This window comes from Genypterus blacodes, unplaced genomic scaffold, assembly GCF_046128005.1.
Source record: "Genypterus blacodes isolate CSIRO-AG114 ecotype Tasmania unplaced genomic scaffold, CSIRO-AGI_Gbla_v1 ptg000045l_1, whole genome shotgun sequence".
Lineage (NCBI taxonomy): Eukaryota > Metazoa > Chordata > Actinopteri > Ophidiiformes > Ophidiidae > Genypterus > Genypterus blacodes.
The window spans coordinates 1,740,978-1,762,500 of NW_027466858.1; the positions used below are offsets into that span (position 1 = coordinate 1,740,978).

A 21,523-nucleotide genomic window follows, 5' to 3' on the forward strand; every position below is an offset into this window, starting at 1 on the left:
TGCCTGCCTGGAATATTTAGAAGTAGACACAACAACTCCTAAATAAACAGACCTCAGTCATCTTTCCATACTCCACAATTAGGCACAATACGTCCAAATTCATATATGAACCCAGCATCATATGTCATCATATCGGTGCCGTTAATCCCGTCAGTGCCTGAGCTGTTGGGTTTGGAGCCGTAGTTGCCAGTGTGATCGTGTTACAGCCACATTGAGAAACATGGACATGACTAATCCTCCTGCTTCCTGTCCTAAACTTTCGTCTGTGACCGTGAGGTTACAGTCGTGACAGGTACTGAAGTGCACAGCATCGGCTCACACAGCATATGCAAACTCCCTGTCATATACAGTACGCTGCCCACACACCCAGCTCGGCCTACTGCACCTGTCAGATAACATCTGTTCATCTGTCCTCCCTCTCTCTCTCTCTCTCTTTCTCTTGCCAACTTTTTTCCTTGCCCTCTCTCTCTCTCCGCGTTTTATTTTTATTAGGCTGGATTGAAACACTTGGCTGTATTTTTCACATCATCCCAAATCACATGCAAGCTATTAAGATATTTGTGATCTCCACTCTGTTTGCTTTCGCTCGCTCACGCACCTCTTGACACAAATGGAGCTTTTAGTAAACTAAATAATGCAGTGTGATATGATATGATAATTACTCCCGTTTCAACAACCTGCTGGGAGGCTTATGATAGTGTCCAAATGTAACATACTGATAATTAAATCCCCACAAGCCCGAGAAAGCCCCCCTCCCCACACACACACACACACAAAAAAACAACACTAGCATTACACAAGTTGCCTCTGAAATTGCTCTCTCAGTAATATCATGCTGCATACACACTTAATCCATTTTTCACTGAGTTTTGTCTCATTGGGCGGTATGGTATTGCGTAATATCAAGACAAGATATGCTTTATGTTTGTTGTAGCTTGCGATTTCAGAAATTATTCAAACTCTAGACTCCCAACTTGGTAAAGCCCTCTCTGTATCCGTGATGATATGAGGGCTGTCGAGTGTTCAGCCTCGGCCTTGCTGCTGGTTTCATCAGTCTTCGCCTCCCATTGAAGAAAGGCTTCAACACAAGCCAGCAGTACTTTAAATACTGCATTACTCCATAAGTACCTGATCTATGATGCAGCATTCAAATATGTTCAAGCAGGAACACATGAAAAAGACCTCATGCAGTTTTATATTGCTTATTATAATGCTTCACTCTCACTGGTACATTGTGATCATCTTCCATAGCTACATGTATTTAGACAGGTGTGCTATAATTGTATGCATAATTATCGTCACTATTGCTGTTCTTGGCTTTGCTATTCCAGGAGACATTCCTGTATGAGGTCATGCATACGTACATACATACATACCAGACATATGTATCTATAGGGCCTCAGATGCCCAAAATGTCCTGTGGGCTCCTGAGTGGGACAGCAGATCAATTGGGACCACTCATGTATTCAGTAAACACACTTTACTCTGGCAGTTGATGTACAGGCGGGCATCATAGGGCGCATTTACATGTTGACCTTGTGACCCTTGACCTTTTAAAATTGACCCCCTAGGGGAATACCGGAGGGCCTTAGCTACCAGACGGCTCGACATCAGATCACAGGCTCAAATGTCAAGGGTCGGCAAAGACGTCAGTCATGTCAGAGAGGAAGGAAGGAAGACGGTGGTGATATTTGATTAAATGTGAATTATTTGGGTAAATTCGAAATGTAATCTAAACGAGGCCGAGTTCAGACTAATATGCACGACCAGCAAACACAATCTTCTGATGAAATGTCATTCATTAAAGCTGAGAGGCAAATTGATGAAGAATCGCTCACTACCCATCCAATTTAGTGTGTGTGTGTGTGTGTGTGTGTGTGTGTGTGTGTGTGTGTGCGTGTGTGCGTGTGCGTGTGCGTGTGCGTGTGCGTGTGCGTGTGCGTGTGCATGTGTGTCTGTGTGCATGTGTGTGTGTGTGTCTCAGAGGGGACAGAGAGGAAACAGCTATGGAGCGTCTGGTGGAGGAAGCGACGGGGCAGCAGGCAGGAACATGAGGCCCATATGAGGTCATTTGCATGATCTTTGGAATTATGGCTGTCGCTTCAGGCGCTTCAGCACAAACGCTGAGCTGAGAGAGAAACAGAATTATTCCTCACACCTTGTTTAACTTGGCCAACTCCAGACAAAGGAAATTAATGTATTAATACATTTCCATAGTGCATTAAAGCCTCAATATAAATATAGGACTCTCATAATGAGCTTAGAGATTTCCCCCAAATTGACCTTATTCACTAACACGTTACACTAATGGCCTTAAATAAGATCCTCCAGCAACCAATATGATTCCAAATGCATAATTTGGACATTATTACCATAATTCATTTACACAAATATTTCATATAGACCTACTTAACATTCCCTTCTTGGTGAACCCGTTCAGTTATTAGATATGTATGTGTGTATATATCATGGATGATTAGTTAGTCCAATTTAACCCGTCTTTGCAGGCCATGCGTTCATCTAGAGGCGATGTGTGGAGATTAAACAGATTAAAGCTCCTCGTAGCCGCCCGCCTTCCTCCTACAGTCTTTGGCAGATATGCTGAGGAATGAATGTTTTATCCATCCACTTGCCGTTGAGTTTATTTTCGCCCGTTTAAGGAGCTGAGTGAATGTTTCACAGGCAATAAAAAACAAAGAAGTTAATTCCCTCAAACTGGAGCCGGGGTGAGCGAGGTTAGCAGGGTGAAGCTACTGCTAATTGTGTTAGCCGGATTAATGTGCTGTGTCACATCGTCGCTGTAGCTTCATCTAAGCTTTCATAACCACGTATAAATTGTACATTTATTTGTGCTAAAGACTTCTAAGGGTGCAGCAAAGGGTGCAGTGTAATTTAAGGGTGTCACAAATAACTGTAAGTGTGTGTAAAGACATATTAATGAATGAATGTGTTACGTTCAGGGTGAAGAGGCGTTCAAAAGTTTGTTGAAGTGTTAGCGTTTGCATTTAAACCTTTATAAATGATTTAAAATTCAAATGTGTGGCGGTGTTTGAGCCTGAGTTGTCAGTAAATATGTAGCAAAGAGAAAAGAGCGAATAGAAGCGACTGCTAATGGAACTGCAAACATCTGAAACACAACACGAGTGATCATCCAGCCTGAGGACACGTTTTGCGGAATCTGAGACCTTAACGCCATTTTGAGTGAGCGACATGAAATATTGTCACAGGAAAGAAAGCCTTTAATAATTAAGTTAAGAATCAGATTAAAGTTATGGCGAGGCCTCATGAATAATGCAGCCGACGTTTATTTCTCTGGAAGTCAACTGTAAAACACCTTCCTCCCGCCAAGCCTCTCTGCTCCCTGCACTCGCCGCATTTCATCTGGGGCCGGCGCAGAGATGATGGATGGCATTTTAAAGTAAACTAATTAAACCTGAAAAAGAAAATGAATTGTGACAATATTTCATCCCATCAACATCGCAATGGCAGCAAGTCTGAGACTATTTCATGGCATCAAAAAATTAAAAGCATAAATCAAAGGTTATGAGGGGGGGAGGAGGGGTTAGTCTGAGTTTGATAGTTATTGTTTCAACAGAATGACAAAATCATTAGAATCTAATTTACGACCCCAGAGCAAAGATCACTGTATGATCTAGTGTTTGTATGTCAGTGTAATATCCCGCCACTCATTCAATCTAACAGGCAGAGGCAGGAACAGGAAGTGCTCTGCTGCTGCTGCTGGAGGTAAATAAAGCCTTTCCCCCTCTGGCAGAGCTCAGGATCCACAGCAAAACCCCACAAATATCTGTGACTCTCACATCCACAGGGCACAATTAACACTCACTTTCAAGTTTTCAAGCTCTTCATTTTCAAAATAAAACTCATACAAGCTTCATCACAGGCCAAGAACTTTAAAGGGGGATGTCTTTAGTAGGCCTGACATAGTTGGTCAATCAGAAAAGAGAGGGAGAGGCTTCTGAAGGAGAGTCTTTTTGACTCACTGTGCACAATGGTGCTTCAATGGAAGTAGAGCCTAAATGAGCCTGCAAATGTCTTCAGTTTGTTCCCTTCAGATTGTATTTCTGACGCCTGCTGACGGTGGTTTGTGGTTTTCCTGGGTTACACCACACTTTGAGGCTCCATTATGATTTTCGCGGCTCCCTATGAAAAAGCTATCACTTCAAATAGTTTTAATTTTTGGCAAGCGTGAATGCAGTGTGTAACACATCACATATGGTGTGAAAACGTGTGTGAAAACCTGCTGTTATCACGCAGCTACTCACAGCGTCTGACGAGCTCATGAAGGCATTACAGCCTGGTTCATATTTCACACACACTGTTTGCCGCTCCCCTTGTATTTTGGATAATATTTGAAGCTGAGCACACATTATTACACACACACACACACACACACACACACACACACACACACACACACACACACACACACACACAAACACACACATGACCTCCAGTATCAGGGCTGATCTCACCACCTCCTCCTTCAGTGGCCGTCTCATCTGCCTTGAAGTTGATATTTTGCAGTGGCGTCACATCTTCCCATAATCCTCCTCTGGATTGGCCGCAGTGTCTCATCTCTCAGCCCTGAAGGTCAACGTGTGAGAGGCATCAGTAAAACAAAATGACCTGCATGAAACACATTGCAATAACCTCCACCTGAGGCAGGGAGTCACTAACCTGCCACTGCGGACTGACTGCTGGAGAGCCGGATCTATTCTTCAAAACCCACCATTTGCTCATTTGCATGGCTGTGCTGCACATCTCACCTCTCCAGCTGTGCTACTATACCACAAAAACACATTTGTCAAGGGGAAGGTGCAATTTGTAGCTCTGCAAGATCAACATCAGTGCTGTTTCTGACACAAACAGAAAGAAAGTAACAAAGATGTTTTATTGTGATGGGTATTGATCAAACGCCGTCTCTGCACTCTGACAAAAATAAGGCGGCTTAAGATCAAAAATATATTGTGGCTTTTTGATAAATATGCTGTAAAACAAAGTGCTGATTGCTTCTCCTCCTCACCTTTCTCTGTAATCCTTCCCTTCTCCTCCGGTGCTGGTTCTTGAAACGTGTCAGAGCTGTCAAAAATCATAAATCATGACCTTGAATTCAATTCCAGCTTTTCTAACCCGGTAATATTCTCACATTCGCCAGCGTAATTGAGACTCTCAAATGTATTCAGCTTATCTGTTATTTCCGGCACAAGCAGCCAACCGCCCCAGACCCCCCCCCCACCCCCCCACCCCCCCACAACTCCCTCTCAATAAATTCGGGGTTGACTAAGTCGATATGCCTCTGAGGCATTTCAAATATTCCCCCCCAAAAAAATATCTATTCATAAAGCGAGGCGACGTAATTGGGTGATTTATGACCTTTTCACACCAGTGGAGCGATTAACTGAAGACATCATTCAGAGCTGCCAATCAAACTGATTGTTCGCATGGAAACGAAACACACACACAGGCCCGTCCAATGAGAGAGCCAGCTGACTTCAGAACGACGCCTTCAAAGAGCCTCCCAGTGAAGTCGCCTCCTCAAGACTGTCAGCCGAGCGACAGGAGGCTGCGCTGACATAAAGGGCCGGAAGTGCCAACTTACGTGGAATCAAAGGCACAGGTAAATCTACACGCATCGTCTGAAGTGTGACACGGATTTCCTTCTGAAAGCCGCCTCCTCCTCTCCTCTCCTCTCCTCCTCCCCTCCCCTCCCCCTCTCAGCTCTGGTCACAAACCTTCATGATGTTCATGGCGTAATGGCACAGCTGGGACGCTTCTTCACATAAAGCTATCATTACCCAGGTTTAATGATCAGGCACAGTGATTTGTCTTTATTGGTCTTCATAGACACACACACACACACCTGCATTTCTAGAGTCTTCTATCGGTGATACACAAGAAGAACAACTTGATGCTAATTGGCTCATCGTAAGAGGGAGAGCGAGAGAGAGATAGAGAGAGTGGATAGGAGTGTGTCGATTGTGTGTGTTGCGCATCGAGATATTGCAGATCTCAGGGTTTGTAACCTTTGCCCTCCAAGTATGTATGCCTGTTTATAAACCAGATTCTCAAACGATTTACATCCCAGATTAGAATCTGTGAAATGTGGTTCCTCATCAAATCATCCCTGGGGTCCTGACTTGCAGCGGGGTTATCAGGAGGCCTTTTCCTCCTCTGGGTCCTTGGGGGCACGCTGCCTGTGTGTCTAATTACCAGAGATAATGGAGGGTGAAGTGAAATGGCGGAGATGGGGGGGGGGGGGGGGGGGGTCCTGCAGACGGTTATTAGGTGGCCCCATTAGTGCCCGACTGAAGCGAGAGGAGGTCTTAAGGTTCTAATTCTGATCCTAATGGATGGCGTTCCTCTCAATCTGTCTCTGTGAATCCATCGCAGAGGCGCCGGACAGCAAGACGCATTAAACACGGAGAGGACGAGGGGTGAGGAAGGGTGAGAAAGGGTGAGAAAGGGTGTAAACCAGAATAAACAGACATCAAAGCAATGTGTTTCCATTTTATTAATATTATTCTTAGTTGCTCAGACACGTGTATATACAAATACAGACTGATAATTTTTTGTAGATTTTTTTTTGTCGTTGTTTATATACTGTAAAAGAGCAGGTCGGAAAGATTTCCCACTGAGAGCAAAATAGAATGATGGGGAGGAGAGGCGGGGCGGGGCGGGGTCAAAGGTGAGGGAGGAAGGTGCAGCAGTTTGGTGGTGGTGAAGGTTCTACAAGCACAAGATAGAGAGAGAAATGGGACGGGACAGGTGCACAAAAATGAGGAAAGTGGCTCATCAGAGAGACGGTGAGAGCTGGTGAGGAGGACCGACCAAGGCTTGAACTCGCCGACAGTCCAGGTGGGGTGAGAGTGGTGGGGGTGGGTATCGGGGGGGTACACACCAATTCTTGATCTGTGCCAAGGACTAAGGTCTACTCAGGGGAAGGAGGAGGAGGAGGAGGGTGGGCGAGTGATTCAGGGTTGTTTAGAAGAGAGAAAGTGAAGGGCCCTGTTGTAGTCTCTGTCTCTGTCCACAGCCAGCAGCCGTCTCGTGTAAAAGCACAATGGCAGAAAGCGTCTTGTACACAGACTGGGGCTGCCCGAGCAGAGGCTGGAGGGCTAAGGCATGGGAAACACTCTTCGTTGCCAAAGAGGGTTGCCGCTTCCCATTCACTGCGGCAACAGCAAATGAGACACGCACGCACACACACATACAGTACACACACGCTCGCTCGCTCACATACACAAACTCAAAAAAGGTCTCACACGTATTTTTTTTTCTTTTTTTTTTTCACACTGGAAAAGAAGTCCACACACCGATGTATAAAGTTTTAAACGCCGAGAGGACGAAGAGTGGAGAACAGAGAGACTACATGGGATGGGATCAGTGGAAGGGTTACAGAAAAGAGTCATCGTCGGGGAAAACAAACTAAGATTCTCCTTTGAACTACAAATGTCACTTCACAACAATGATTTTGTGTTCTGTACATTTGTCATCTGTCACTACACAGCTTCATGACATCACTGGGATGGGGATGCAAAAAACACACAAACGTGAACGTGATCAGATCAAAACCTAACACATTTCAAAAGAAAAGAGAAAATAAGAGCAAAAAGAAATCACTTCTTTTTCAAACTTTTTGTTGTTTTTGTCATTTTTTTTGTTTTTACATGTCATCAAGTTCATGCGCATGCCACATAATGAAATTGGCAAGATCCTTCCATTTGAAAAAAAAACAAAACAAACACGCCGACAGTCCAACCTTGGCCCATCCGTGAGCTGACCAACATGCTTTCAGACGCTGAAGGCAAAAAAGCGGGACAAATGAATCGTCCGTCCAGTCCCCGAAGGATCCACGGGTGAGACGATGGTGAAGGGGCGGTGACTGAAACATGGAACAGGTGAGCCAATCATTGGCTAGTGTCCGGGCCACGTGTGCACTGATGCGTGCACACCGTGGGCCTACGCGGCTCCCGCAGGTTTTCCCTTCGTAAGAGCTCAAAGCATCGTGGGGCATTGAGGGTCAAAAGCGCACGCCGCTGCCGCCGCTGTGTGAGGACGGTACACACTCCGCAAAACCCAGAGATAATACCGTGTTCAGTTTTAGAAAAGACATAAGAACCAAATTAATACTTTAATATCAAACACTATTTACATCAAGAAGTTTTGCTAATAATAATAATAATAATAGTCATAATCATCATCATCATAACAGTAATTATACAGTTTTAACAATGAAGTATCTCCTTTTTTTGTCCTCCAGAAAGGTACAAAACAGATACTAACCTCTCACTACATGTTTCTGATGGTTGACTACCTCAGGATACACAGTATCCAGTTATATAAGTTGATCCTCATTTCCCAGGTTAAGGTGTGTACAGAATAAACCATGGTAATAATAGCAATAATGACAAATAGTAGTATTGGTAATTAGAAGAGTGTACAGTTGAGGCTGGTTTGTGACAAAGCAGAGTGTTAATCTGCTGACAGGAGTCCATTTTGAATCGTATGCAGTGCTCGTTCCCTGTGGTGTTCTTCTGAAAATTAGTACCTCATTAAACGGCCTCATCTCCTATTACCCCCCCCCCCCCAACACACACACACACACACACACGCCCTCCCCCGCCCCCATAGCTGAGCTGCTATTCCTCTGTGATAGCATTGTTACTGTAGCACAAAAGCAAGTGGCGGAAAAGGTGAAGACCAAGGGGGGGAGAGGGGGGAGGGGGGAGAGGGGGAATACAAAAAGGCAGCCGCTATACAAAAAATTTAAAAAAATTTAAAAAGCAAACAAAACACAAAAACACTACAGTGCGCGTCTGCGTGAGCCTGAACGGTGCTGAGCGACGGGTTTGGGGTTTGTTATTGTTCAGTATTGTTCCTGGATATTTTTATTGTTTTGTTCAGTTTTGTTTTGAGGCACTCGAGTCACTCTACCCTCAGCTCCATTTCACGTCTTTGTCCTTCTATCGCTCTTTCTCTCTCTCTCTCTCTTTCTGTGTGTGTGTGTTGTTAATTCTTTCCGTCTCCCTCGCTCACTAATTCTCTCCCAAACTGCAAGGTCACTAGTGCTTTGAACCCCCGTCTCCCCCACAGCGCCCCCTCCCCTCCCCCACCCCCACTGTGGAAATCTACACCCCCCCCCCCCCCCTCCCGAGACCCCCCAAGCCTTCCACCATCTATTTTTAATACCAGAAATAACTCCCTCTGCCACAACATGGGGTCCTGCATGCCTGTCATTTTGAACCTCATTAAAGAGTCACTTAAAGCGGTAACACTAGGAGCCGAAGGTGGACATGCCGTCGCTCCTGCTCGCCCCTTTTTCTTGCTCCATTTCTCTTCTTTCCCTGTCTGCCAAAGCCGAAACCAATTGCCGCCCTATTTCTCGCTCTGAAAGAAAGTTTCTGCAGAGTTAATTTATATATAAAGAGGGAGAGAGAGAGACGTATAATGTGCCCATCCTTTAGAAACAAAGACAAAGTCCTTCATTAAAAAAAAAGAGAAAAGTCTCCCGAGTCGCTCGGTGCGTCGGTGTGGGAGGGAAAACGAGGCCGAATATCATAATTAAAGACGGAACGGCGTTGAATGTAAGTGCTATCATAAACCTGGCTGGACTAAATAAAGCCGTGCGTCACTTCTCAGTTCTTCCAGCTAATTGGAGCGAAGCGGCAGTCCGTTAAATGAAGTACTGAAAAGCAAAAAAAAAACAACTGAGTGATGTTTGACGAGCGAGCGTTGGAGCCGCAGTTAGTTTAAGTGGTGCTGCGAATTTAAGCGGGGGCCTCTTTAACGCACTCTGCCGATGACATCATCATTATTACGCTCATGCCACGGGTTATCAGACGGTATAAAAATAGAAAGCGAGCGGCGTCTGCGGTGTAAAGAGACGGTTAAGAAATGTTTTGCAAACACCCTCGGCCAAGTTCAACCACTTTACGGTTTCGAAATCATCAAAACAACCAATTTAGACGTTAATAAAGTTTAACAATCAAAAGTGTGTGTGTGTGTGTGTGAGAGAGAATATAAAAGCCGTAGACGTAAATGTGTATGAGAGTGTTAATATTGACAAATGCTCAACTGGAACAGAGAGAACAATCGCCTGCCAGCTCCGCACACGCAGCACAAAATGACTCTGTGAAATTGTGTGATCAACTTTCAAACCGTATCGATTGTTGATGGTAATCGCGGGGCCGCCATGTGCTCTGGCGAGAAAGTTTCAATTTGGCCTGCGCTTTACGAACTGCTGGCCGCTCCTATAAGAGAGCTGAACAGCGTTTCCTCGCTTTGTACTGCGTGTACATCGAAGGGCTGAGGTGCTAGACGCTCTCAATGCTCGCCGTTTCCAGTTCGCCGGCTCCTGAACTACGCTTGAACCCACTTTACTCCTATTTCCCTACATCGCTCCGCTTTCTCTCTCCTGCACTCGCCCAACACCGATGTTCTGATCAAACTATCTCCTGGAGAGGCTTCTTGAGAGGTCTCGGGTCTCCTTCCTGGTGGTTTTGAGTATGTACAATCATAACTAACACCTACAATCTTCACTTTCCTACTGTTAAATGCTGCTACCGTGTACAACATTGTAAAGAACCTACTGCTATACACCGTTACTGTTAAGGCATGTGCATGTTTTTGTAACTCTAACGCTTTTGCCCATGCATGTATGTGTGTACGTGTGTGTATGTGTGTGTGTGTGTGTGTGTGTGTGTGTGTGTGTGTGTGTGTGTTCGGATGTATGTGTAAACCTCAGTGCAGCAATGATATAAACATGAAGTCAAAAATGTCACGGGAAAATAAGAATCACTAAGTGTCAAAAATGTGATTTGGCATCTTAGTTGAAGGGTTGAGAGGGGGAATCGTCTCTCCCGCCTCCAACATCAACTGTTTTCACTCACAGACGGAGAAAGACCACTTAAATATCTCATGAAAAAAATAGAGGGTTCCTTGAGAAGCCTGCTCCGATGCCCACGCCAGCTACACCGACACCGCCCACGCCCCCCCACCCCCACCCCTTCCTTCCTTCCCCCGCAAAATCCCCCCCACCCACCCCCCACCCGCAAAACCCTTGGGCAAATTCAGGCCACGCTAGGTGTATTGGCCCTCCGGGACAGAGGGAGGCGCTATAAAGTGAAGAGTGCTGCTAAGCAGACCAGCCACGCGGCCAGGAGTGGACTTGCTATCCGCAGGTGTGGCGCGGCGTTCGTGGCGTCGCTTCGGGACGGCTCGGCAGATTCATGGCTGGTATCGTCTGAGGGAGAGAAAGACAGGCGGTGAGTTCAGGTTGAAGGCGTTGAAGGAGATATCAGGTTGAAGGAGATAAAAGCACAGAATAGCCCGACATGTGCATGGACTGATCTCTAATCTCTGCTCTCTGCTGACGTGTTTGGGTCAAATCAATGAAAGATGGACTTGACGTGAGAGATCCAAATCATAATTGAAGTGAAGTCTGAGTTGCCATATGACCTTCAGTTGCTGTACAATGCTACTCCTCCTCCTCCTCCTCTTCCTCCTCCTCCTCACCACATACACTTCAACATGCAACCAGTCGTCTCCCGTGTATGTACGTACGTGAGCGGCCATGTGCCTGGTGCACCATGGGGGGAAAAGGAGGCTGGAAACATGCACAGCAAGAGAAAGACGAGACAAGACAGGGAAGGGGACAGAGGACGGGACGGACACACGTCTCCAGGCCGAGCAGGGCGGAGACGGCAGATTAAAGCTCCGGGGTGAAGCCTTCATCAAGCAAATAACAAAGTGCTGAAAATGTGATTGTCTATGTGTGCGTGAGCGTGTGTGTTTCTCATAAAACTGACAGTTGGTGATAAACTCTGATGATCGTGATGAGAAGGGCGCCGCTTCCATTAATAAACACTGATGTCATATTGGCCACATTTCAGCACATAATAGATCTCATTTGGGGGAAAGAGTAATTGCTGATGCTGTGACAAACAATATTCATAAAATACGCTGGGAATGACGAACGTTCTATATTTATGGTTTTGTTATAGAGTCTCCCCGGCGAGGCGGCCTTTGAGTCGTTAGGGTCCCCCGGGGCATGCTGGGAATGATGTGGCTGCATGTGGGTAATGTGAAGGCTTCCGTTCAGCGGCTGGGTGTCACTGGTGTATGAAGACATAAAGGCAGCGAGTGTTCGGGAACACCAGACATGAATCAAAGCTGCCCTCAGTGAGAAGTCAAACAGGAAATTCCAATTATCACCTCAAATATGTGTATTTGACTTTTGAGCACTGATTTTGATGTTGACAATGAACAACGTGTGGCTTTTTTACTCGACTTATTAAGTAAAAAAGGAGCGATTGCAATGATATGGAACACATCCTCCACATGCAGTCAGAAGCCAACATATATACAGTACATATACGTAAACATACGTATATATACTGACCAGGTGGAACAGTTTGAAAGGTACAGGTAGAGTACAAAAGCGTGCGTGTAATAAAACAGCGACATCGCAGAGCAGCAACACGGCACCAAGACACTAATCTAGAGAGGAGAGCACAGAAGCCACGGCCAGGAGACGTTGGAAGGACACAGGTCAGCTCAGGGACAGACAAACAAGACAGACAACGGACGTACGGAGGGACACAAGAGAAGCACAGAACAAAGAGACAGATGTAAGGATGTACGTGAAGAATCAAAAAAAGCAGGAAGCCATACTAACCTCGTGGTTCTAATGAATTGTCTACTTTGTCGTTTACATCAAAAACGCGGTCATGTGCACCTAAAGTTTTCACACAGCTGTCTACAATAGAAAATAGGGAGAATGAGAGATCATTAGAGGTTTATGCCAAATAGGTTAGTGACATCTGAAGCCCCCTCCCGGCCCTGAAATTAAACATTCCAAGCAACAAAGCTCATGGCAACATTCAGATGAAGTATGCAGCGCTCTAGTTCTCATTTGAGGTGAAACAATCGATCATCTCTTTTTCATGTTCTCCAGAAAGATCTAAACACATTCTCTTAGCAGGTACGAAGGCAAAGTTGGGATAAATGGGGAAGGGGAAGGAGGGGAGGGGGCGTGTCGGAGGAGGCGGGCGGAGGAAGAGGAGGGAGGGAAGGAGGGGAGGGAAGGTAACCAGAGAGGAAGACATAAACTGTTTTGATTTGTTACTTCAACAAGCTCCGTTACAAAGCCTCCTTACTTGATGGTCGGACGAAAACTTTGAGCTTCAGGCACGTTTTCCTCCCGTTCTCGGCGATGGTGGAGGCTGAGGGAGAAAGGAGACAAGGAGACAAGGAGGGAAAGAGTTAGGCGTTAATGCTAATACAAGATAATAACATCAACTTTCCAAGAGCTTGCTCGCTCGCTCGCTTTCTTCCTTTCTTTTTCTTTTTTTAAATTCATTCCTATCAAGGCCGCCGTGCGTAATTGTGATAATGGACATATTTTCTTTCCCTGCAGACGAGAGAAATTAAAGACCTTCAGCGAGTTCACGTCGACTCTTAAGTGGATTTGGTGGAGTTAGTCATGGCGGTTTGTGGAACAGACTGAAAGTATTTACAGATGATGTCTCCGGGGAAACGGCAGCGTCGTGAAACAAGGATGGAGATGTTTGGACCTACAAACGTAAAAGTAGCAGCATATCTCGGTGGCCGCGGACACGTTCGTGCGTTTCCCCTCAGTGAGACGTACGGTTCACACACTGTATGCGTATGAGCCGCATGTGTGTATGGTTTGTGGTCAGTGTCAGGAAATGGATCCCTTCCTGTCAAACCCGTGGGGTGTGAATCTCCCAGCGCAGGCTACCATGGCGGTTGTATCATATACACTAAAAATATCTGCCGTGTACAGCATGTGTGTGTGTGTGGTTGACCGCTAATGGTGTTGCGGTGAGGCTCCAGGTGCTGTCTCCTGTAGGCGAGGATTAGGGGTCAAACGCGAGTCAGTGGCGCCCGCTGCCCGTCCATCACAGCCAGACGAGGCGGTATAAATATATACGTTATTGTCTCATTTCTCAGATGGCCGTTTGTCATATTTACACTGGTTTTCCGTGTCTGATGCACCTTCAGAGAGACGGTATTGTCTGCTAAGCTGTGTCTCATGTGGCGTCATTCTTCCGTCTTCTGTGGCAGCTGCGATGGAGCCGGACCTTTCTTCAGAGCGCCATTTGAAACCTGTCAACTCCTCTCTCCTGATCCTTAACCTATCCCCTCCCTCCCTCCATCCCTCCCTCCATCCGTCCACCCCTCCCAGCTGTGTCGCTCGTCTCCTTCCCCTGTCACCATGGCCACATCCATTCGTCAAAGCCCTGCCGACCCCTTCGCTCATCTCATACGGTGACGCACACGTGAGACTCTGCTCCTTTTCTTGTGTCTCTGTGTTTAAGCGGAGGGAAAGAGAAACTGGAGCGAGTGGAAAAAGCCGTGTGCCGTCTCTGTAGCCAGGGGTCGTGTTCATTAAGAGCATTACTGACTAGCAACTATGGAAAAGAGTCAGAAGAGACGCGAACCTCTTCCCCCTGGCTCTTCTATTCTCCTCTAATTTGCACATTTTCATTTTCTGCGCTGCAATCCAGATGACAATTCCTTTGTAAAGCCATTCAGCGTTTCTCATTTGGTCACGTCCCCTCTCTTCCTCTTCAGCCTATGGAGGTGCCCCCACCACACACACACTCCCCTCCACCTGCCGTTATCACTTCATGTTGTCGCTTCGCCGAGCTGCTATCTGTTTCCTCGTCGTGTGTCAGGAGAGGAGAGGAGAGGAGAGGAGAGGAGAGGAGAGGAGAAGAGAAGAGAAGAGAAGAGAAGAGAAGAGAGGAGAAGAGAAGAGAAGAGAAGAGAAGAGAAGAGAAGAGAAGAGAAGGGAAGAGAGGGCCGACTAGAGATCAGATGCACCTTTTCACAGCTCGGTTCATATTCAGCAGATGTATGAGGGATGAGAGGGAGAGAGAGAGAAAGAGGGAGAGAGAGAGAGAGAGGGAGAGAGAGAGAGAGAGTGAGAGAGAGGGGGGTGGGGGGGGGTGTGCTTATTAATTGGACGTGGAGGCGTCCTGTGACACACTAATGAACTTGGTCACCCTCCTTCACCCACTCAGTCACATACGTTACACAACCCAGCAGATAGACAAACCTACACAATTTATGTCACACTTGGTGCTCGACTTCCATTTAATGCTCCTTTCACTGTCTGCACACACACTCACACGCACACACACACACACGCACACACACACATACACACGCACACACACACACGCACACACACACACACACACACACACACACAGACACAGACACACGCACGCGCACACACATTGTTGAAACGCACACACATACCATCTCCAGATGTCTTATCTTCATCATCTTTGTGGGCAGATCTGAGTCAAAGCTATCGACACCAGCCACTTAGCCGGAGTAGGCGATCAAAAGGGAAGTACAGGCTCGATGAAAACGGCTCCCAGCATGCGGGAGCCGCTGGTGACGACAGTTCGCCCAGCCGATGTGTGTGTTTATACTTCAAGCTGAGCTTATTGACACACTATCCGCCTCCTGCACCGGAGGCACGCTCGGACGTAAGGAGCAGCAGCGAGCGGACGGAAAAGAGTGTGTGAGTGTGTGAGCCATCAAGTAACCGGATCCCAAAACAGAATTACAGACGACCTAATTATTATTGATTTTATTATTTTTAAAAGTTGAGAGCAGGCAGTAAATATGGGAGCCAAAGATCACAGGAGTCTGGTTTGTGTGGGAAAGTGAGTTAGTAAGTGATCCTGGGCGGAGCGATGTTCAGGGCCCGGCCGTCTTGCTGTACATTCTTGAGTACAAAGGAAAGATTAAGCGTTGGCATCACATTCTGTACTTGGTAGCAGCTTTTCCTACTGGCTGTTTGATGAGGAGCCCTCCGCCCGCCGTCCCCTAGCCACTCCACGCCAGCCCCCTGTTTATTTTGGATTAACATGCTGCGGAGGGCCAGCTTATTGTTCTTCTATGCTGGAACATCAACACCTGCTATTCTGGTTCCCATCAGGCCCAGAGCCCTCAAACCATCAATCCGTCCAGACTAAAGCAAGCTGCTTTGAAGGACAGATCCCCCTCCCCTCACCCCCCCCTGCCAAGGATGTCCTAGAGACAGACAGGGAGGAGGGGCTGGGGTGTGAGGTCAGGTTACTCCTCCAGGCTCGGTCCCCCTGGTGCGTAATGGCCGGTCCCATCAGTACACTGCATTATGCATCAGCATTAAGGCAAATGGAACCAAGCAGAATCCAATTACGGAAGAACAAACAGGTGGGCTCAGCGCGGCTCAGGCGCAGCATTGTTTCAATCACGGCCCGAGCTGAGTGAGCCGCACGGCGACTGTAACGTTATCGGGAAAACACATTTCCTTCGTCTTTCGCAATGGACGATTCAACAGAAACACGATCGTCTAAAAGCAAAGTTTGGTCCGTCTGATTACAGCAGGTAATGCAGCGATATGATATTGATTTACTATTTATATCAACCGATGCCAATGTCCCTATAACGCAACCACAAGGCTTCGTTGCATCATTACAGACAAAACTACACCAAATCTTTTCTTAAAGGGAAACTTTTATCTTCTCCGTTTCCACAGTGATGTTTATCCTCTCAGCTCCACTGCAACATGAGTAAATAATACAAGACTACTTCCTCCGTGACGTTCAGCTTTAAAAACACGCTTAGTGTCAAGACAGAAAGAACCGCCGCACAAATAGATCACATAGAATAAACACTTCCAGCCAAATATCTATTTAATGTTGGTTTCACGAGCTGAGCCTTTGTCTAATGTTGTCTGCCGTTATGCGAGCGTAGCATTAATAGCGTCATGTTAACATGGCTCTGGTCTGTCAGGTCTCCAGCTGGCTTTAATAATGCAGCTCTAAGCCTTTGATCCATGCTTATTTGTTAGGATGGGATGGGTTAAATCCGAATGCTCTGACGCCGGGTCCAACATTCCCAGCTCGCCCCGCTGAATTAAGCCCAGTGGCCTCGACTGGCTGGCTCACCGGGATTACTCCTGTGCCGGGCCGACCTGATTGGAGTTTAACCGACAGCCATAGTCCGCCAGTCTGAGTTTACATAAACATCAGCGAGCACCGTCGTGCCATCCTGCAACAATGTTTCCATCGGCCCTAATCAGACACTTAACAGCCAGGAGACATTGCTTTGATTCTATCTTCACAAATCACTGCTGGGATTTATTATCACTAAATACTCGACTTTACTCTACTTATTGTACTTGATGGTTGCATTCCTGTACGTGCTGTTCCATTGTTACCGTGCCGATTGATGTTTTATATTGTTATGTTATCGAGAAGAACTCTAGAGCTCTACAAACATATATATATATATATACATGACTACTCTACAGAATGAGAGAAAGTGTTTGTGTGACCCTTTAACTCTGCAAAATCAACCCTCCAGAATAACACCTACAATAACACACCGAGTACAAGCCCATATGCAATAAACATTTTTGCACACACACGAGCAAATTTATGGGTGTATTGCTTTCCCCACTCAGGCGGTTTCACAGCAGCAGACTTTCCCACTAAAACAACATAAAACAACGAGAGAAAGATGGATCGGAATAAAAAGACTCCAGGAAAACAAATAGAAACGATGTGTATGTAAGTGTGTGTGTGTGTGCAAAACATGTGTGCGTGTGTGTGTGTAGTGAAAGAGACAATCCTGGGAAGAGAACCATTTACCAGATGCTGCAACAGCGACTACGCAATGGGAGGGAATCAGGGTTGGAGGCGCGAGGAAGGAGGAGGACCCCGACCCAGGCGGGGGGAGGGGGGAGGGAGGAGGAGGGAGAGAGGGGGGCGTAAACTCGGCCCCCCCGGCGATATCTGGCCTTTTGCTCTTTCTTTGCATCTTTCAGCCGCTGCCAAAAACAGGAACCAAATTCATCCCTCATGCCACTTGCACCGAGGTGACGAAGTCAAGAGCAATGAGCAAAAGAGTGGGAGAACAAAGGGGGGAGAAAGTGGAGGGGGGAGGAGGGGGAAAAGTTGAGTGGGGGATGTGAGGGGAAATCAATAATACATAATTATGAACCTCGCTTTGCCCACGCTATTGTATATAAATCCAATAGCGTGGGAATACAATTATTTCTCGACACAATTAAGTCAATACATCAACACTCGTCACTTTGCTGCGAGACCGCGGAAAATGATGCGCCGGCAGATTATCGTCTACCAAATGAAAAGAGAGTGATTGAAAGGCTGCAGACCCTCCAATTTCATCCGTTTATTCATGTTTTCCTACTTAAGTTACAATAAGCGCTGTGATTTATTCATCTAAGGCTTCGCTCAGCCGCAGAATAATAAATCACCACATATCATAATATTTCATCACTGCACTTAGTGTATCACATGTAATCAAAATATTATTGTTATGACCCAAGTATCCACCCAGTAAATGAGTGGGGAGAGCTGCAATGCTGTGTGTGTGTGTGTGTGTGTGTGTGTCTGGTGTGAGAGAGAGAGAGAGAGAGAGTACACACAAATGTTGGATTGGGTTTTTTCTATAGTAATAGAGGAAGTCGCAAGACGTATAAATAAATTAACAATAACAAATTAAATATAATGAGCCGTACTGCAGGTTAATATCCCAGCCTTTAATGGTTTAATAGCCGAGGTCAGTGGAGAGGGTAACATGTCCTTGCCTTTGTATTGCTGAATCATAATCAGATGCTAAGATGGCTGCTGCATGCATGAATCAGACGCGTCTAAGTGGAGCCTCCTGTGCTTTCTTCTGTTTGATTCTCTTGTCCTACTTTCCTCTGATTGGCTTTTCACCGACGCTCCTCCGCTCCTCCACCAGGAGAGCGATGATTACTTTATTGGTGTTCAAACTTAAGTAAGTTGATTAGAGACTTTCCTCCCTCCGCTCGCTCTCTTTGGGGCATTAACAAGCACCACATGGCCCGACTCCCCGTCTATTATTAGCCACGTCCGGCCTGTTTTCTGTTTATTTTTAACTCGGAACACTCGGCGAACTTTGTTGCGTCCGGACCTCTGCGATTTTTGTTTGCGTGATATTGGATCCTCTCCGAGCTGATGTTTTCATGTGTGCATATAAGTGTGTGTGTGTGTGTGTGTGTGTGTGTGTGTGTGTGTGTCCAGCCTGGAGGGCAGTAACACCTATCTGACAGGTGTCTGCTGTGAGGGAGCGACAGGGAGGGGATGTCTAGGTATCCCAGGAAAAGCATGAGAAGAAAATGAAAATAAGGAAGGATGAAGAGGCCAGGAGGGAGGAAGGTGATGAAATATCGGCCCATCTATCAGGATTATGATAATGCATCCCAGACAGTGTGCATCTGCGTGTGTGTGTGTGTGTGTATGTGACTTCTTTCAGTATGTCGGCACATGCACGTGTACGCATATTACACACGTGTATCCGTGCATATGTGTGTGTGCAGCTTTCTGTCACATTACTCCGTGTTGTCAGCTGAGGTCTGAACGCTGACGACAGGCTTGATTTGTCATGTGAATGGATGGGGCGACTGAGTTATGACGGTGTCCAGATGCAGGTTCCCTCCTCGTACCACAAATGGCACGGCGCCGGCTCTTTATCATTATTAGCGACCCTCCCACAAGTCCAACAAATTACGCAGAGTAAACACAGTCGCCGCCTCTGTTTTTCGTTTGTCCTTCTTTGCGCTCTCCTCCCTCCTGCACCATTGTTTCTCCTTCGGCTAGGCGAAGAGACGCAGGATTTACGATCAATCGGGAGACAGCATGTCTGCGTTGGAGCTTTGAGTATATGAAGCTGTCCAATAAGCCCTAAAATATAGTAGCATATGATCTTATGAGACATTGAGAAGAGCTTTTCTTGATCCTGAGCTTAACATTTCAGGCCAATATAAGCCTTATGTTCCATTTTGCATATTGGCCTTTAGGTACCTGCAGAGTTTTTGAAGCCTGGGCAAATTCTTTAGATGTCTGTATTTTACCTTTGACTATTTCTGGACTACTGACTGACTCTCTCCTATCTGCTGCTGCGTGTTGCTGTACTTATGTTCCCTCTTAGAGCGCAAACACAGGAAATAATTCCATCCACAAGTGAGAGCTCAAAGGTGTTATTGATTGTGTTTCCTGCGAGGAGCACCAGGCTTGCTAGGTGAACAAGTCAGACGGCGAGAAAGCAACATCTTTCCTCCTGCCAATCTGCCACTGCCTGATGACACCAAGTGGTTTTCTATTTGTCACACATCTCACACGCTTACAAACACCATAACTCTGCTCACTCACGTCTCGCAGTGAGCTGTCAGAGGTATTGGATTCCTGCCCTTTTCAGAGTAAAATCACTCAAATACAGATTGTCGAATGTGTCCATATTAGGAAAACATGCTCGCATCAGCATCCCCGCCAGATGGGATTCACTTTTAAGCGTGAATGTGCTGCGAACCCTGACACCAGAAGTGTCCCCTGTCCTTTCCTTATCCCTTCTTTAGCAAAGAAGCGGAGACTTGCAGAAAAGCATCTCCCTCGACCGCTAATACCGCGTTTTGCTGAGTGGCTTGCATATGTGCTCGGCATCAGATGGCTTCCTGCGTCTTCAAAAACAGTGCAAAGCGTCGTATCTTTACTGCGCTGCTCTCCTAATCCTCTCTCTCTCCCTCCCTCCACTCACACTCACAGGAGGGGTCACGAACCCAAAAGACTCCAGCTTCTGGTCTCATCTTCATGTCTGATTCACCTGCCTTCTGTCTGACACTTAGAGGAATGAAGAATTATGACCTCCATTTGGGTGAATTCCCTGCCGTCTTGGCTGCCTTGATTAAGCTGTTTCTGTTGTTGGGAGCAGATGACAGCGGAGCCCCCGTCTCCTCTGGCTCTAATTTTATCAGAGATGCTACAAATCAACCCCTCGACCCGCATCCAACTCATAGGGCGAAGACGCCATTAACGGGCATTTTCTCCAGCAGAGTATAATTTGACATCTTCATTTTCATCTGCAAACCAGAAGGCTGATCAATCATGTCACCCAGGGCAGATTCATCATCCCCCCCCCACCTCCTCTTCTCCCTCAGGTCATTCGGCTACAGAAGAATATTAGAGACGAGGAGCAGATTAATATTCTCAGTCTATATGTGAGCTCTGTTTACGTGTAAGTCGTATCTGATAACACGTTAATGAACACCAGATTGAACCGGGTGAAGCGGTAACGCTGTGGTGCGTTTCCACAGGAATGTCACGTACTCGCATACAGTCCCCGGTCATTGTAACGCAGCTGCTTAGCTCTGCTTCATGTGCTTGCGGGCTGCGACCTCTGCCTCAGGACATATTGACAATTGTGTCTGGTGCAGGTGCAGTAGATCCTGCTACAGTAGTTAATGATGCATACCATTCTCTCTCTGTTAGCCACGCTACAGCAACGACAGGCAGGCAGGCAATGGAGGCAAATGGGCTACAAGGGCAAAGTCTGACCACTGACTTTGTGCTGTAGTCATCACGGTTAAGGTTTATTAAAGCAATATGAGGTGAATTCGACTTCACACTGAGTGCAGGAGCAAAGATCA

The 21,523-nt window shown here is 46.5% G+C and overlaps 1 protein-coding gene across 2 annotated transcripts in view; it reads right to left on the minus strand.

The window, feature by feature from the left end:
* Positions 1-11,076: 11,076 nt before the first annotated feature.
* efna5b (ephrin-A5b) overlaps positions 11,077-21,523 on the minus strand; it is a 79,339-nt gene continuing 68,892 nt past the window's right edge. The window contains exons 3-5 of one of the 2 annotated variants that reach the window (XM_076149339.1): positions 13,179-13,244; positions 12,698-12,778; positions 11,077-11,263 (exon numbers count right to left, since the gene is read on the minus strand). In XM_076149339.1, coding sequence (XP_076005454.1) covers positions 11,136-11,263; positions 12,698-12,778; positions 13,179-13,244 — 275 coding nt within the window. In that variant the 3' untranslated portion in view covers positions 11,077-11,135. The remainder of the gene's footprint in view (positions 11,264-12,697; positions 12,779-13,178; positions 13,245-21,523) is intronic. The other variant, XM_076149340.1, reaches the window with a different exon arrangement.